Source organism: Phaethon lepturus, unplaced genomic scaffold, assembly GCF_000687285.1.
Source record: "Phaethon lepturus isolate BGI_N335 unplaced genomic scaffold, ASM68728v1 scaffold1440, whole genome shotgun sequence".
NCBI lineage: Eukaryota > Metazoa > Chordata > Aves > Phaethontiformes > Phaethontidae > Phaethon > Phaethon lepturus.
The window spans coordinates 68,056-86,058 of NW_010512378.1; the positions used below are offsets into that span (position 1 = coordinate 68,056).

Below are 18,003 nucleotides of genomic sequence, written 5' to 3' on the forward strand. Positions count from 1 at the left end.
CCACAGGGACAACATCTAAAGGAGAACAAATTAACAATTAAGCTATAATGATTAGGTGGAGAAATTAGACCAAAGTGAAAAAGCACATACAGTAACACCAAGTCATGTTCTAATAGGTTACTAGTTCATTTCAGTTTTGTTTCCTGAAAGAAAACAAAGTTTCCACAGCTCTGAATAGCTAATGCATATTTGTCTCAAGATTATTACTGCCTTGGACTGTATGCCCCTTCAGTTTATGATTATGAAAATAAACTCTTAAGCACAATAATTTAGTTATACAAATGAATTAGCAATTGCAGGGGGAACACATGGATGGGACAACAAACAAACAATACAAGGAGCATCACAGAAATAAAAGTCTGCATTGGGCATAACAGGCAGGGTTTGAGGTAGCAAAGGGCTGCTGGGGCGACCTGTGCAGGAGGAGGTCAGGGACTGCCCTGTACCGGTCAAAGCCATTTCCAGCCAGCTCCACAACCAAACCGACCAACCAAAACTTCAACCAGTCAGAGAAGCCTAAGGTGCCCCTGAGAAAACACTGGAGAAAGTATGACTCTAAAGGGACTGCAGCCGGTGGAAGAACCCACGCTGGAGCAGTGGGTAAGAAACGAGGAACAGCAAAAGGAAAGGAACCACCATGCCCTGACCTCCTTCTCCTGTGCTGCCATTGCCTCACCGAAGGGACTGAGCACAGCATGCAACCAGGGGCCTGGAGACTGCAAAGCAGGGAAGAGGTGTCCAAAGGGGAGCAGAAGGCTGTTACTGTAAGAGTTTGTTTGTTCACTTTTTTTTCTCAATGCCAAAATCAATAATTAAAAGTTTGTTAATTGACAATAAGCTAATTTAAGTACCATTCCCTGACTCAAAACTGTTTTGTTGCCTGCAAGAGCATCTCAGGCTGTCACAAGTCTCCATGCAGTTCTGTACTCAAAAGAATATTCAAGTGTAAATAATTAGCACTTTTAATAGCAAAAGATAGGATGAAAGCCACATGGACAAATGCAAACATGTCAACAGCATACACTGTTTTGAATGTGATGCTTATGCTGGCATTTATCAAAACCTACATGTTTAACTCCGTATCATATTTGATATTTTACAACTGAGAGAGAAGTTTCATTACATCTCCCTGAAAACGAAAGGAAAGGTTGAAATTTCACTTCCAGCTGAAATGCAGAAAATATCAAGAAACTAACTCAGTTTTTAAATGCATAAGTGTATTAGACTACACCAAAGAATGTAAAACAGTACATGAAAAATATTTCAATATCTTCACCGAAACACAATGAAGTATTGTTGTACTACCAATTACTGCACCTAGAATTTAATACAACATTACAGTATGTTTTAAATGCACTAAGTCAAAATTATTAATTTCACTGCAATCAGCACTGAAACAGTAAGGGATGCATTTTGATCTAATAAGTCTTTCTCTGTCTGCAAAACAGCAGTATTTCTAAGCAGATACATTAAATAATCCAACCACACAGTTACCCACTCTTCCTGGATCAGTTAATTCCAGCAAGTGGATAATTCAGTCAGAAAAACTCATTAAATTTACTGTGGTATATAAGTATATACACATATATTCTGTATTTTTGTTTCCCATGACTCACGCACATATATAGGAATCCAAGCGTGGCAACACTTTCTACTATACATTATTTCTATTAAAAAAAAAGCAACAAATTACACTTTTAGCATTAAAGTCAAGTTTTAATCACATCCCAAATTATATACATAATTTCATCTTGTGATTTTTTTCCCCCCAAACATGAGTACGTATATACATACAACTACAACAAATCTAAATTTTACTTTATGAGAATATCCTAAATGCTCAATAAATGTTGATTTTTTATTTCCTTCTGAGCAAATTTGTAAACAAAGAGTTCAGTTGTAGCCTGGTATCTCCAATACAACATTTAAGAAGTTTCTAAGAGGGAAGAGAAACAAGTGACTTCTTGGGATGAAAATATGAATATTTCTTGTATGTTACTAATCATACATAAGACATTAGGGTGTATAAGTACTTTTTTTCCCTTAAATTACTCTACTTGTCAGTCAAAAATAATACACTGTTTTTTCCTCCTCTTTCAAGAGCCAGAACAATCCTGGCAAGATGTACCTCAAGCACCGGCAGCAAATATTTTAGTATCAAATGACTGGTAAAATATTTTAAAAATTTCTGTAACACCCCTTCTACTTCCATTTTACTAACAAAATGTATACACACTTCCTACTGCAAGTGTAGTCTAATGGAATATCAGTCTGTTTTCACAATATTTTCCATCTGTCATTGAAATTAAGCTTGAGATAGTCAAACGTGGAATTTTAAAATAGCATATTAAGTAGAACTATGGATATTCACTGTAGGATAAATATAAATTGAACTCACTTTCGGTTGTTTTATTAGGTCAACTAAATCCTTTACTTGATGTCGTAGCAGATTTTGACACTTCCACATTTCATTCAATGCTCTAAAAAATAAAAAGTTTTAAAAGAGTTGTCAAAACCATCTATTCAACAAATAACACAACTGCCCAATAAGAGCTTTTAAATTCTTTTCAACTTCAGATTCAGAAGTGTGCTTATCACCTGAACTTTCATTGTTGTGTGAGCAAAGGATAAATGTTTCCTAGAGGCATGACATGGAAAATTTGATTGGTCAGATTAGATTGGAACAAAGTGAGATTTTTGAAGCAAGTTTAATTTCAGACGTTTAACTACGCTGCCTTTATAAGAAGTAGGAAGTAACTAATGTTTGGCCTATAAAGAACTAATTTGTAGAAGCCTGAAATCACTCTTCTAAAAACATTCCAAGAAGCAGGCTAAAACAGATGTTTAAGATTTTTATCATCAAAAGAATGTTTTTCTTGCACACAGAAAGCAGCTACTAGATGACTAAATTGTGAAAAATGGACATCATTAGACTTGTAAGAGATGCATTAGAGATATTTGACAAAATTGAAAATTAGCACACTTTCCAGGAAAAATAAGACATAAATAAAAAAAAATGGAAGTCACAGCTTCATTTAGACTTTCAGAATCCACAAGTAAAAAGTCAATTCTATAACTGAACATACTGTGTCTTTAAAATGAGTACCGCTGCTTATGTAAACTGTAGAATTCAGAAGTTATTTGTTGCTTGAAATAAGTACTGAAAAGAATCCATTCTGCATTTTTGTTTAACTTATACTAAAAATTACTAGAATAGTAACTTTTTATTAATATACTATACTTAATTCTAGTTTGTTACAGTTATAATACCTTTAGGCAGGTAATACAAGAAATGCAGGGGATTCAAACAACAGTTTCTGTAGTATTTGAAGGCTTCGGAATTTTTTAAGCCATTTTCATAGACACAGCTTTTTCTAGTCTCCCTCATGAGGAAAAAGCCCACTATACTTGATTTGCAATTAGCAAAGTACTACTAAATGAAAAACAAAGTAAAACTAACTAGATTCAATCAAATTGTGAACATTACAGGAGTAAAACTGTTATTAGTCAAAATTATGGGCATGTACCCATTTTAAGCTGGAGAAGGCATGTAACATAAGTAAAATGCATATTGAAGGCGGGAAGACAAACAAGCATTTCCTTCCCACTCTTGAGTCACCCTGGCTGCTAAAATGAGGAAAGTATTAATTGAGAAGTTGTCAGGTAAGATCTAGGGCTAGTCAACACTATGCTATCTCTTTTCAGATACAGGACTGACATGCACTCAAGCTTCTTTCTAGATCTTTGACACTCCCTTTTTTTTCAGTTGTTTATGGTTAAAAGGTACCACACCCTCTTAGAAAACACCATATTAGGTTGTTGGTGGGGGTTGGTTTTTTTTTTTTTTTGGTGTTTGGGGGGTTTTTTTTGTTTGTTTTGTTGTTTTGTTTTGGTTTTGGTTTGGTTTTTTAAAATCCCACTTGAAAAGTAGATACTATTGCTACATTCTGTTTTCTGATAGTTTGTAAACTACTTTTGTGAGCTGGCTTCCGCTACTCATACATTTAAAAATTAATTTACAATAACATTTATATTCAAAATTATTATGCAAGAAGTCAAAAACAGCACATACTTCACAGCATTTGAATCCAGTGTTGCATAAAGGTAATACAAACATTTCATGCGTTCATTTGTTTCCAAGTTGTGAGGGACCATGTACTGAGCAAAGATGCGTTCAACAAGTAACCTGGAAGAGAGGATTAAGAAAAACTCAAACTGTAAAGGAAGAGAGTGGTCCTGAATAGCTAAAGCATTAATTCAAAAATTCTCAGACCTATCTAGAGCTCAGTTATTGCACATACAGACCCGGTTATTAAAAAAACCTAATGACTGAGTTACTTCCAATAAAACTCAGCATAGACGAAACAAAAATACATCATTACAGAGGTCATAGTGTTAATGCTAGTAGTAAGACATTTAACAGATGACATTATCAAAATCAGGTGTATTAATCTAGACAGGAAACAAAGGATTTCAGAGAACAATGTATCTTGATTATCATCCCAAAGAGATGTTATCAGTGAATCCTTATACACAGTTGGAGCAGGTGGTCAAAACCCAAACCTAGCCAGTTTAAAAAGATCCTGAAGCCTAAGAAAAACGTGAATGGGTAAGACCAGACATCAAGATCCAGACAGTTCTGTCCAGTTCCATGGTACCATGAAATAACTGCTTATTTACAAGTTGACTTGTTGAGGCTGCAAATTTTTGAAAAGACTTGTATGGGTTTCCAATGCCATGTGTATCTGATCACGCTGTGAAGACCAAAGGCTCATTCCAAAGCCACCATGACAGCCTTGATTAGTCAAGGCGGACTAGATTCCAAACTAGTTCCCCACGTGCAACCACCTATTTTTTCAGTACGAACAACCATATACAAGACTATAGCTGGTATGACAGAGGCACAGTTTTCACCACAAATTCAGTACAAGGCTATATCACAGTACAGAAAAACTAACATTTTGCAGAGTGAGATGCCTTAACAGTTGTCACTACATGTACTAGACTTATCTTTAAAGCATACACGAACAACATGCAAATCTAAAGCAAGACTGGTAAAGCACTTTTACTTACTGAATTTTAACATAAAAATTAGCAAGCTACTGAAATATAAACAAAAATCTCCTTTACTGAAGCAGTGGTGAAGTACAGCTAAAAATTTTGAAATATTCCAACCTGTCTCATCCTTTAGAATTGAGTTGTTGGGGTTTTAAGGACAAAAAAGTAGAAGAAAACAACACAGAAGAACATTTGGCTGCAGCTGTATAAGATGACACACTGAATCAAAACATGCAGAATTATCAAGTCTCCGCCATCTTGTCAGCACTTAAGCCAAAAGTTAGCACACTTATCCATGGAATCACCTAGCTTTCACGACTTACCGGTCATCAATACTGTTTTGATAATATATATGCAGAAGTTTATCTTTGATCCACGATATCTGTTTTGCAGCTTCTTTTCCTGCTTCTGACTGTAATGAGTATTTTTTGTATATCTGTGCAAGTCCCATCATAGCTTCCTTCCTCACTCTCCACTTGAGAAAAAGAAATAGTACTCAGTTTAGCAGTTCAAAACTCAACACACTGCAGAATTTTCTGGTAGGTATTTCCTATTCTACACAAAAATAAAATAATCTAATTTACAAAAACGTTAAATCGAGTCAACACTTTCTCATTAGAACATATGTAGCATCATATCTATTAGGCTGCACCTTTTAACATCAGTAAGTACTATGCAAGTATGCCCCTCAAACACAGAATTGTTAAAAATTTAAGCCAACATCCTTTCTCACAGTCTATACTGAATACTTGTGATTGTATTATGGGTGCAACAGGGGAAAGCATGTCACCAAACAACAAAATCAAGTGATAATATTAGTTTTAAAAGTTTACCATCAACACCTCTGTTTACCATACTTTGATATAACCAGAAAACCTCAAATTTTACCAAGTAATGAAACATACCTAAACAAAATTTCAACACTATTCAAATTTGAAAGCTACTATACTGATTTGCAGTCTTCCAATGGCCTACTTAAAAGCAGATAAACTAGCTACCTCTGATGATGGAACATTTTTCATCAGTGATCTACAATACATTTTTAAACCTGCTTGCAAAATTTCTTATGAAAAACTGTTAGAATGTTTTACAAGTATCTCACTTTAAAATTTTACTAAAACTAGACAACTGGAACAACACTGTTGTGCTTCAGTATTTTATCATCATCATACTGTCTTAAATAAAAATACAGCACAATGAAAAATGTGGCATTCCAGTCAGGGGCAAAAGATGCCTCACTGAATAGACAGCTTCAAAAGTTTTTGCGTTATATTCATTTTCATTTGTCATTTTAAAATTAGTTCAGCATTTTTTTCTGGAAGTGTTGCTTTTTAAAAAGCTGAATTACAGTTTAGAAGTATAACTCACAGCCATTATTAGTACTAATTATGTCTTACCCGCTTGTCCAGTGTTCGTTCTCTGACAAAATTAAGCAGGTGATCATTGACAAGCAAAAGATCTTTTTTAGCAGCAGTAACTATGGATACTATAACATCATGCCTTATGGCCTCTTCAGGATCATGTGACCTTACTTTAAGATATTCTGGAAAAAAAGGCATAAGTATTTCACAGTAAGTATACAACTTCAGCTACTTTTCCTTCTCTAGAAAGTACTCAACTGACAGAAGCAGAAAACTTTATTTTCTACTGTTTTGAGCATCAACAGCAAAAAACCAATAGCCTTCTATGTCCACTCACAGCCCAGAAGGCCAACCATATCCTGGGCTACATCCAAAGAAGCATAGTCAGCAGGTCGAGGGAGGTGATTCTCTCCCCACTCTACTCCACTCCGGTGAGACCCCACCTGGAATATGGTGTCTAGATGTGGAGCCCTCAGCACAGGAAAGACATGGACCTGTTGGAGCAGGTCCAGAGGAGGGCCACAAAAATGATCTGAGGGATGGAACACCCTCCTATGAGGACAGGCTGAGAGAGCTGGGGTTGTTCAGCCTGGAGAAGAGAAGGCTCTGGGCAGACCTCACTGCAGCCTTCCAGTACCTGAAGGGGGCCTACAAGAAAGCTGGAGAGGGACTTTTTACAAGGACCTGTAGTGACAGGACAAGGAGTAATGTCTTTAAACTGAAAGAGGGTAAATATTAGACATAAGGAAGAAATTCTTCACTATGATGGTGATGAGGCACTGGAACAGGTTGCCCAGAGAAGCTGTGGATGCCCCATGGCTGGAAGTGTTCAAGGCCAGGCTGAATGGGGCTCAGAGCAACCTCATCTAGTGGAAGGTGTCCCTGCCCAATGGCAGTGGAGTTGGAACTAGATGACCTTTAAAGGTCCCTTCCAACCCAAACCATTCTATGATGCTGTCATTCTCTAACATTAACTGGAATGTCAGTAAAACTTCATATTTGCTTAGAATATCAAATATTTACATTTCTGGCATTATGGAAATAAGACTTAGGGGATTACGTTTTTATTTTTATTATTTCTTATAATGGTTAGGCTACATCTACATTAGCAACTATTATAGCCAAACAGAATTGGATCTGTAAAGTGGAACCAACAGTGCTGAGAACTTGATAACCACACTATATACATTTTGGAAGTCTTACTTCAGGCCAGAGGCTACTCTCTTCCTGCAGACTCCATCCCCTTTGGCTGCTGGAGCACATTAGTTGCACTCCTGACCAGAACTTCTGTATTATCCACAAGGAATCTAGTTCACATGTTCCAGGAGCACCCCATAGTGTAAGCCATGTAAGCATTGTAAGCAGGCACAAATCAAGAGACATACTTCAAAAGCATGCTCTTTGACCAAGCTATAATGCTTATTTAGACACATCCTAGTTTATTAAACTTAAAACAATTTTTCTAGATTATTTTGTCCCATTGCTACTTATTTGGTAGCATCAATAATCTTGTACTATCAAAATTTTAAGATTTCTGGTTATAAGCACAAAAAATGCTGGCTACCGATTGTCATTTCAGAAAGTTGACAACTAAAATAGAAAAGTTTTATCTTTTTAGAAGGATGTAGTTCAGGTTAATTTAGAAGCACAAATGGGTAGGAAAATGCACACAAAAGTTATTAAGATCACTGTGCACAGCATACATCAGTGAAACATTGAGAACATTAAGAAACATTGAAAATTCAAAGTTTACTCTGAATGAACTAACCAGAGGTTACTGTTCTCTTACGACCAGTGAAAATTTTCAAGTCTCATCTGAAATATTGGCCATTAGCATTTCTGGTAATCAGCACAAGTGTCGAAAGAGCACATCAAGAAATAAAGCTTTGCAACTTATAGAGGTTATGAAATTTGAAAACCAAGTAAGACTCTTTAAAAAACAGTTTTCTTCCACAGGAACACAAAATAAACTAAAACAAACAAAGAACAATGCCATTGCACAAAACAATTCTAGTCTCAAACACCAATGAGTCAGAAATTTTTCAACAATTTGACTCTGATAAGCACTGTGGGGAAAGAGAGGAGGGGCAAGCAAAATTACATTTCCCAGAGGATACCATTAGAGGGGGCACAAAGTCTTTCTGCAATGTAAAAAAGACCCCAAAAAATTTCCTTGAAAATACAATTGTGATAATTAAAGATGAAATATCTTTACCATTACATTAAGGAAAGGTCCAGAAACATTTTTTTTTTTTTTAAGCTGGCTTAACAATACCTGTAACTATGGGATGACTCTAGCCTGCCTATATTTGTGTCTAACTCCACAAACACTCAACAAGCAGGAGAGCGCAATCCCATGCACTTAACAGCTCTTTAGATTCTCTCCTTAGAGCAAATAGACAAAGATATTACCACCAAAAATTTACAAGAAGTAGGAGTTCATTGATAAGGGGGAGATACCATCTCCATATACACTTTCAGGGGGAAAAAAACCCAACCCACTCTCTTTCATTACTCTTTTTTTCACTAAGACATCAGGAGCAACAAATACTAAACACTTCTGTCTATGCCAGTCTTGAGTTACAGGCTGTGTTTGATCTGAAAGATCAGGAACCAACAGCTGTGGGCATAGTTACAAGGACTGTTGTCATGTTTTAGACAGTGGCTGCACAGTATTTACACATTTCAGCTTTGTGGAAGTGAAGTCTCCACTCTGCACCCTAATTAATAAATGCCATGACCATTAGGCTAGCCAGGCTGTCTTTGCCTGATTCCATGGTGCTTAATTTCAAGAGCAGTTGGGAACACCACTACTGTAAGAGAGGAAGAATGATCTCTTTGGTCAAAGCATTCTTTATGTACAATCCCCTCAGCCTGAGAAGCAGCACTGAAGGCAGGGACTCTGTGACTTAGTAGTCCAACCTCAATTATGTCCTCCACAACATCTGACAATGTTACTTAGGATTTCAACTAAGCTTCCTGACTTTTCCAGGAGACTTAAAATTTTATTTTAATGTTATAATAAATCTGGTACCTGTTAAGTCTTTTGCTAGGTCGGGATGGTTCATAAGGCAGTGACTTGCAAATTTCACACATTCAAGACGAATAGGTACATGGATATCATTAAACCTATTTAGAAACAACACAATGCATTACAACAACAACAAAAATATCACTTCTACCAAAGCAATTAGTTTATTTCTACACAATCTCAAATACCTTTGAAAATATTTTTATTCTTCCTAGGCACAGTTACATGCATAAAACATCCCTGCTTTCACGGTATTAGGTAGACTGTTTTAGCTTAAGAAAAAACTCCTGTTCTGAATGTGACAAGAAGTATCCTCTCCTGGTACACATGAAAAACTCCCAGGCAGACAACAACTATTTATTAGAAAGATGTCTGACTTATTTTAACTATCTTTTCCGTAATGCTCCACATAATTAACCATGAACCATGTATCAGCAAGTAAAGGTTTTATAAGACAGCAATATTTGTACACTCTTTAAACTGTATGAGGCACAACAAACAAATGGGCATCTAGCCTAGTACAAAGTTCTTCCAAGAAGGATCACTTCAACTTTTGTAAAATTTCCTTTCAAAAGACTGAATTAAGTTTGATACTTGAAAACTAGTATTTTCTCGTGTTTTTGACATAAGTATTTTTACAGTAAAATTATTGATGTAATGAGAATTACAAACAACTCTTGAAAAATTAAATGCTTTTTCAAGCAATCCTCAAAATGCTTGGTTTTAAACAAATTAAAAATCAAATTTTAGAAGATTATTGCTCTTGAAATGCTTATCAAATACAGAGGTTTTAAGGAGTAACTGTTTTAGTAAAAACCAGGTACATTTTCAAAATCAAGAGATTTTAAGAATGGTTCCTTTAATAACACAGCTGTAACTTAGTTAAAATCATTAGACAAAAGTAAATATGTATAAGTGATTCACAACTAGTTGAAAACAGTAATTATGAACAACAGATTGCACATATTCACATTGCTTCACATTCTAACATAATGAAACATTTTCCTTTGGGCCCAATTAGATCTGGTATTTTTTGACTACATCCAATGTTTTAAATAGTTATACACTTTCAAGCAAAAGGTCTTCCCTCAATGGAGTTTCCTGTACTTTTAAAAGTAGCGTTTCTTTGAAGACTCTGATTTTGATACAATTGAATGCTAACTGATAAAACTACCGCATTTGTAATGATTTATAGAGTTTATCCTCATTCACTCATATCAAAAACATTTTCATCCTAGTAGCCATACTTAAATTTCTCCTGACTACAAGCTCCAGCTGTATTTTTTATCTCAAAGTAAGAGAATACTTCAAAAAGAAAAGACTAAATGTGTTTGTAGCATTGTGAATACTACATACCTCTTTTAAGGCACTCCTACCATTACAAAAAATTGAAACCAGTATACAAAATACTGTACATAAAAGCCTCAAAATGAGTTCTAATACTACTTGATACTGCAAATGTCGTTTGATGCTGGTTTAGAATTAATCCATCATTGAACAGTTTCACTTGCAAAGAAATTAAAATAAATTATTCCTTTTTCTTGACAATGGCAATAAAGATAGTTAAAAAACTCTAAAAAGGGATGATTTGTAGTTGTTCACTCTGCAGAATCACAGATGCAGAAGATGTATGTAAAATAACCTCTTCAGCATTCAGATAAAGCAGCAGGAGGGAACTCACACTTAGCTGTGTCACTTTAAAACAATAAGTTGAATTACACTTCACTGAATATTTTTCCCCTCCTAGAAAAGGAACTAAACCAGCATATACCTCCCCAGGTAGCACTGCCAAAGTGGTTTGTTTTGAGATGCCAACTCTGAATCCTTCGCCCCAAACATTTTTGCTAGAAGTTTTACAACCTGCAGGCGCTCTTCATTGTCATTGCTCTGGAAAAAGAACACATTTTTTTTTTTTTTTTTTTAATTAAAAAAACCCAAACAGTTCTGTTTTGTACAGCTTTTACACCAATACACTTATACACCTCTACAGATATTGTAATACAAATTAACAGAGTTTTCTTGTACACAAATGTGTATCTCAAGACAAAAAAAACCCCCTTCACTATTGTTGGGACAAGACAAAACAATAAAGGCAGTGAAAACAAAAACAAACATAGACAAAAAACAATGTGAATAAGCCTGCTGAAAAATCCACAGATACATACATCTTTTTAACACTGATTTATAGGTTACTGATACTGTTACAAAATCCAGTATGTGCCTGTACAAGCTTACACAAATTCAAGAACAACACAAAACCCACAAAACTCATTCTACAGTTGTGTGAACATAAAAGTTTATAGTTTTCTAGAATAGTATTTAATTACAAAAAAGCAAAAATTTTTCAGAAAACAAGTTTGAGAACATCACATTAAGTACCCAAGATCTGAGATGCACAAGATTAGATCCTGTATTTAAGTCTACATTTAAAAATGTTAAGTTACAACAGATATTTTTCTTTCATACTTAAAATTAGCACTAACAGAGACAAAACAAGGCCGTCTTCAATATATTCTCCTTATCACTTGTTAGCATTACACTTGTTTAATATAATGCACAGCACCTGAAGCTTAATACATACTTTGGAAATCTGTGCTAACATTTGTGCCATTAGCATGTACTTGCTGTTCACCAATTTTTGTCTTTTGCTTATTAAAGAAAAAAAGAAAAGAACTGCTGGCTGCAACACTTCTTTGAAAAAGGAATAGCTAAAATTAGTTCATATTAATTAGTTATTATTCACCCCTTATTACTTCAGTCTTTTTTTCTGGCAATAAAGACAACGACTGTTTAAAACACTGATCTTTTCTACCATCTTTCTTATTAGTTCAACATCACCTTTTGAATGTGAACAAGAAGTAAGAGCACAATGTAGCTACCAAAGCTCTCTAATACGACACCAGTCTTAAAGACCAACTATTTCTCCTGACTCAACACCATAAACAGTCTGAAAAGTTTGCCAGTATGTCCGGTTAATTCAGCTCTCTAAGAACAGTAAAGGCATTTGTAAAATCCTTAAAGTAACAGAGCAAGATGAAGAAATCTCTAACACTGATGCATTACTACATTACAAAAGACGATAATTCTTCCAAATACACTTTAGTATTAAGTAGTAGCAACATTACTAGTAAACCCGTTGGTACCTTTGTCTGCATTTGACTAATTTTTCCAATTTAAATTCAGGTTGACATTACTGAAAGCCATCTACAGCCTCCTCCTCTTAATCTGCAATAAATTATACCTTTTTTCTTGATGAGTTTCAGCTTATAAGTGTCCATTACACTACAAATTCTTATTCTGTGTCTTCATTGTTAAAAATTTTTACAATTTTTTGTAGCCTATATTAGTCCAATCACCATTACTCACGTCCCATCTATTCCTGCTTAAACCAATACATTATTAAAAATATTAAGCACCACTGCATGCCCCTAGGTAACCAACACAGATCCAAAGCAAGACACCCAAAGGGGAGGGAGAGAAGGGGGCGGACAGTACACTAAACATTTAACTACTTAATTACACCTCTTTTCTTATGTATGATCCAGCACTCTTTATGTTTAGTAATGTTCCATAATGATTTGTCAATAAAAATTGACATTGAACACCAATATTTTCAGTTCCATATACTTGCTCCCAACATACAGCAGGTGGCTCTTCTGCCTAGATATCACTAACAGCTGAAGTTGGTCACATTGTTATCACTACCAAGTCCAAAAACACAGTCAGCACTGAGGATCTGATGAGAATTGGGAGAAGTGGACACATGATCTGAAACCTGTCAAAAATTTTAACCACCATATCCAGAAAAAAGGCAGCTCTACAATAATACAAGTCAACATTTTATTGATTTTATTCATTACGTCATATTGGTTTAGTAGGATGGTAAAATAAAAACCTGTGCTTGTTTCAGCTGGGATAGAGTTAACTTTCTCCACAGAAGCTAGTATGAGTCTATGTTTTTGATTTGGGATGAAAATAATGTTGATAACATACTAATGTTTTCAGTTGTTGCTAAATATTCAAGGACTGTTCAGCTTCTCATGCTGGCCAACCAGCGAGGAGGCTGGGGGTGCACAAGAAGCTGGGAGGGGACACAGCTGGGACAGCTGACCCAAACTGGCCACAGGGATATTCCATACCATATGAAGTCATGCTCAGCATATAAAGCTGGGGGAAGAAGAAAGGGGTGGAAAGACGTTTGGAGTTACGGCATTTGTCTTCCCAAGTAACCGTTACACATGATGGAGCCCTGCTTTCCTGGAGACGGCTGAACACCTGCCTGCTGATGGGAAGCAGTGAATGAATTCCTCGTTTTGCTTCGCTTGCGTGCACAGCTTTTGCTTTACCTATTAAACTGTCTTTATCTCAACCCATGAGTTCTCTCACTTTTAGCCTTACAATTCTCTCCCGCATCCCAAGGCGGGGGGAGTGAGCGACCAGCTGTGTGGGGCTTAGTTGCCAGCTGGGGTTAAACCACAACAAGACCTGAAACCCATTATGGTTATTTCCTAAATACACTATTCATAAGCTTTTAATTCTCCTAAACATTAAATTGATATTCACTTTCAGTAATACGTATTTCTAAAATTCAAATATCAAACTCAAATGAAGGAATATCAGTTTCCTTTACAAGTTGACCTACACAAAAATACATTCCTACCACTCTTCTCTCCTGCATCAATAATGCTTCCATGTCAACGCTAGATCTCTAAACACACCACCTTATAATGCCAAGATCAAGCACAAATCACTGCCCCTTACAGAAGGCGTCAAATTAAATGAATTTCAGTGCATATTCTCCTGCTAATCCCCCAGACTCCTTTCCAAAATTAGGTTAAAAAAAAAAAATGACCAGTAAGAAGCAACCATAATTTAACACTGCTCTCAGAGCATTACAGTTTAACAGTACTACTTTTCTGCCACATGAGAACATAGGAGCTTTTTCTTTATGAAGTCTATAAAGGCATAGGGGGTTGACCCCAGCCAAAAGCCAAACACTCACCCACCCTCTCTCTCACTCTCCTCTCCTGTACATAGAGGGGAAGGGGAGAAAATAGAAGGTAGGTTAGAATCCTTATGGATCAATGACAATTTAATAGGTAAAGAAGAAGCTGCATGCACAAGAATTCCCTACTTCCCTTTGGCAGACAGATGTCCCGCCAGTTCCTGGAAAGCAGGGTCTAAGCATGCATAGCACTTGCTTGGGAAGACAAACACCATTAGCACAAACATCTCCCCCTTCCTCCTCCTTCCCCTAATCTTTTATTGCTCAGCATGTATGCCCTCTCAACCTCCTGCCCTGCCCTATCCCACTCGTGATGGGAGGAGAAAGCCTTTACCTATGCAAGCACTGTTGAGCAACAACGAAAACATTACTATGCCATCAACACTGTTTTAGCCACAAAGTACAGTATCATACAGGCTGCTACAAAGAAAATTTAACTCCATCCCAGCCAGACCTAGGATAACTAGTTTGTCCACTTCTTTCTGGTATGTGACACAGCATGGCAAACACCTGACTGCATTTCAATTCTCTTCAAATATACTGAAAAGATTCTTGGGACAGATAGGACAGAAAAAGCAACTGCGGGAGTAAAGCACACAAAAGCTGCACATTTCAGGAGAATACCAGTTACTGCCAGCAACCTTTCATTCTTCACTCAGGTCAACATGTACAATTCTCACAACAGTTAGAATTACCTGGAATCATGACTAAACTGTACAGGCATTGCTTGTACCAAAATGGCAAGGTGCTTGAACACTAGATGGCCACATTGTTTAGATCCCCAAAATAGTAAATATGCACAACAGTGTTACTGAGGCACCTAAGCTCTCTCACAAGTTCCATACTAACAGTTTCATAACCCCTCCATATGTGGGCAAAACCTTATTTGGCCACTGACAGGGAAACCCTTGGATTTTTCCCACACTCAAAGAGACAATCTAGAACTTCCATAAGACCCTGATACCATTAAGATAAATCAAGAGACTTCCTGCCACAAAGAATTCAAAAGACATTCAGGGAGATGGAGAGCAAGAAACTTGGATCCTGTCAGGTAATGAGTCACAGGCACACAGACATTTGTTCACATGGTCAAACTCCTATCAGCCACAGAGGCAGTGGAGATTGCCCAGTGAAGCTCACCTGGTTGTTGGGAGAAAACCAGCACCACTTCATTTTCAAAATGTACCACAAAATGTTTAGAAGCAAAGAAATAAGGTACTACATGGAAATTCTGGTTCATGTACAGAATATACAGCTACTGGAAAAGTTGTCAATACCAGGAAAAACCAGTTTAGAGAAACAGGATCACTATCAGAGAAACACCCAGCACCCATACTGTGAGACTGAGTACCCTAAGGTCAGGTGGCCCATACGTGAAAGACGTAGTCAAGAATATCAAGAGCTTTCAGCATCCTCCATGAACAGGATAAGGTCCTTCAAAATTGGATCAATCAAGATCAAGAGCATCTTCTCCTCCATGCCTCCTCCTTCACTCTAACGAGAGTTAATGGAAGGCAGCATGACAGCCCTTGCAATCATGAAACAGGAGTACATCCAACAGACTTCACAGATTTCAGTCCGTCCTCAGACAGAACTCGGTAGTTCTCATATGCCCAGGCAGAATACAGATGCTACCTGTAAGCTAAGCACATTCATGGGAGAAGCCTGGACATAACCTCCCACTAAGCAAAGTTGCAGTTCTTTGTAGATGATTAGTTGGAGTTGTCGGCAGTTGGAGACATTGGGCATATGAACTGCCCACAATGGGTTACTGTTGAAACTTCAACAGCTTCTAACAAAGCAGGGCTGAGATCCAGACCTTGTTTTCCAAGTACCAAGTGGAACCAAAATGTGCTATTTACTCTGTATCAAAGACATACTTTTAAAAGTTCCCTCTTATGCAGAAATGATCAAGGGGACAGCACTAAAATGGCATATAGATAATCTCCATTGGCACCTGATAACGGTGGTTACTTCTCTCTTGCACAAGACAACCAGAGACCATCACCTGAGATGAGCCAGACTGAAGAGTCCAGAAGACTTGATAGCATAGCATGTCTACAAACAGCACCACACTTCCACATTCTCCCAGAGAAACATGCACTAGTTTTTCAGCACATCCTTAGGATTCCTCAAAAGCCATTTACATGGCTACAGTCTAGACAATTCAGACCACTTCCCTCCCTTGTCCAAAAGGTAACAGGTTATCTAGAGATGATCTGACACCAGAAGACTTACAGAACAACTCTATCCACTCCATCCAAAGATGTTACTGGCTGATAATGCTTGGTGGTGGTAGCATCAGCCCACTAAGCTCCAGTAATGAATGATGGTAAGACAAGAGCAAGGTGGCTGGTGTGACATTTAAGTCTCTGGCGCCTATTGTCCTTTGGATAAAGTGTAGTGAAAAAAATCCCAGCAGTGCCAAACACAAGAAAATGGAGGAGTCACAGGAGGAATGTTTGTACAGAATCAAAAAGGCAGGCAGCACAGAAATAATTCTCCATCAGCAACAATATCTATATAATAAGTATTTCAAGTTGCTCCAGAGGACATCATGATGGCGGTGTATATCTCAGTTTCAGCAATGTTACTACAGGTTAATTGACATAAATGAGCATTTTGCTTTGGGTGCAGGAAGCGTAGCTGGAAAGGCAACTCTCAGCGTAAACAGATTCATCCCATCCACCAAATAAGATCTGTCGATAATCACATGGCTCCAGGACCAGAACATGTGTCTCCTTGATGCATCTCAAATGAAAAGGAGGGAAGGAAGGATGAACAAACTAAACCATATATCTCTAAGAGCTCAGTAACAGGAAGAAAAATACATATACCATTAGAACAGATGGAGTGTCTCAAGAACAATCCTTCAGAGTCTTTAACCACATGATCATTCTTCCAGAAATTCCTGTCTTCTCTCGTTCGGGTAATAATTTACCACTTTTTTGCCAAATAACATCCCAAAAAGTGAAGAAATTTTTTTCAACTTGTCAGTAATCAAGTTCTATAATATTTGCCTTCGGAAATCCCATGTCACACCATTCTTTTCTTATATGAAGACCTCATTATTATTTCCAATTTTATTTTGAAGTCCTGTGTCATACTGAGCCAACCTTCATTGTTCTTCAGCATTTACATGATAGGGCCAGTAAAAAAAAAAAATTAAAAACTGTTTAACATCTGCGTGAAAGTAACCACTTATCATTCTCTACTGACAAAAAGACCTTCTAGACAATGGCAAAAGAATTTAAAAAGAACAAGCACTTGGATAAAAATGGCTCAAAAGCTACATTAAAAAAACAATTTGAAAAATGCTTTAAGAAATATACTTATTTTAAATTTCATTGAAATGATGAAAAATATAGGGTTCTGTTCAAATTCACACAGAACTTGCCAAGTTTTCACCTGAAAATATTTTTTTAAATCATCAGCTTTAAAATGTGCCAGAACACTTGGTGTCTTGCTCAGAGGAAGTCTACCATGAGTCTACTCCATCTGGCCAAATTTTTTTTTTTTTTTTTTTTTTTTCTCACTTGTTTTTAAAC

General features: G+C 36.7%; 1 protein-coding gene across 3 annotated transcripts in view; it reads right to left on the bottom strand.

The window, feature by feature from the left end:
• The window catches only part of PDS5B (PDS5, regulator of cohesion maintenance, homolog B (S. cerevisiae)), a 93,517-nt gene that overhangs the window by 52,808 nt on the left and 22,706 nt on the right, over positions 1 to 18,003 (bottom strand). For all 3 annotated transcript variants that reach the window (XM_010286564.1, XM_010286572.1, XM_010286557.1), the window contains exons 8-13: positions 11,222 to 11,337; positions 9,454 to 9,548; positions 6,456 to 6,601; positions 5,382 to 5,533; positions 4,073 to 4,186; positions 2,399 to 2,480 (exon numbers count right to left, since the gene is read on the bottom strand). In XM_010286564.1, the coding sequence (XP_010284866.1) occupies positions 2,399 to 2,480; positions 4,073 to 4,186; positions 5,382 to 5,533; positions 6,456 to 6,601; positions 9,454 to 9,548; positions 11,222 to 11,337 (705 nt within the window). The remainder of the gene's footprint in view (positions 1 to 2,398; positions 2,481 to 4,072; positions 4,187 to 5,381; positions 5,534 to 6,455; positions 6,602 to 9,453; positions 9,549 to 11,221; positions 11,338 to 18,003) is intronic.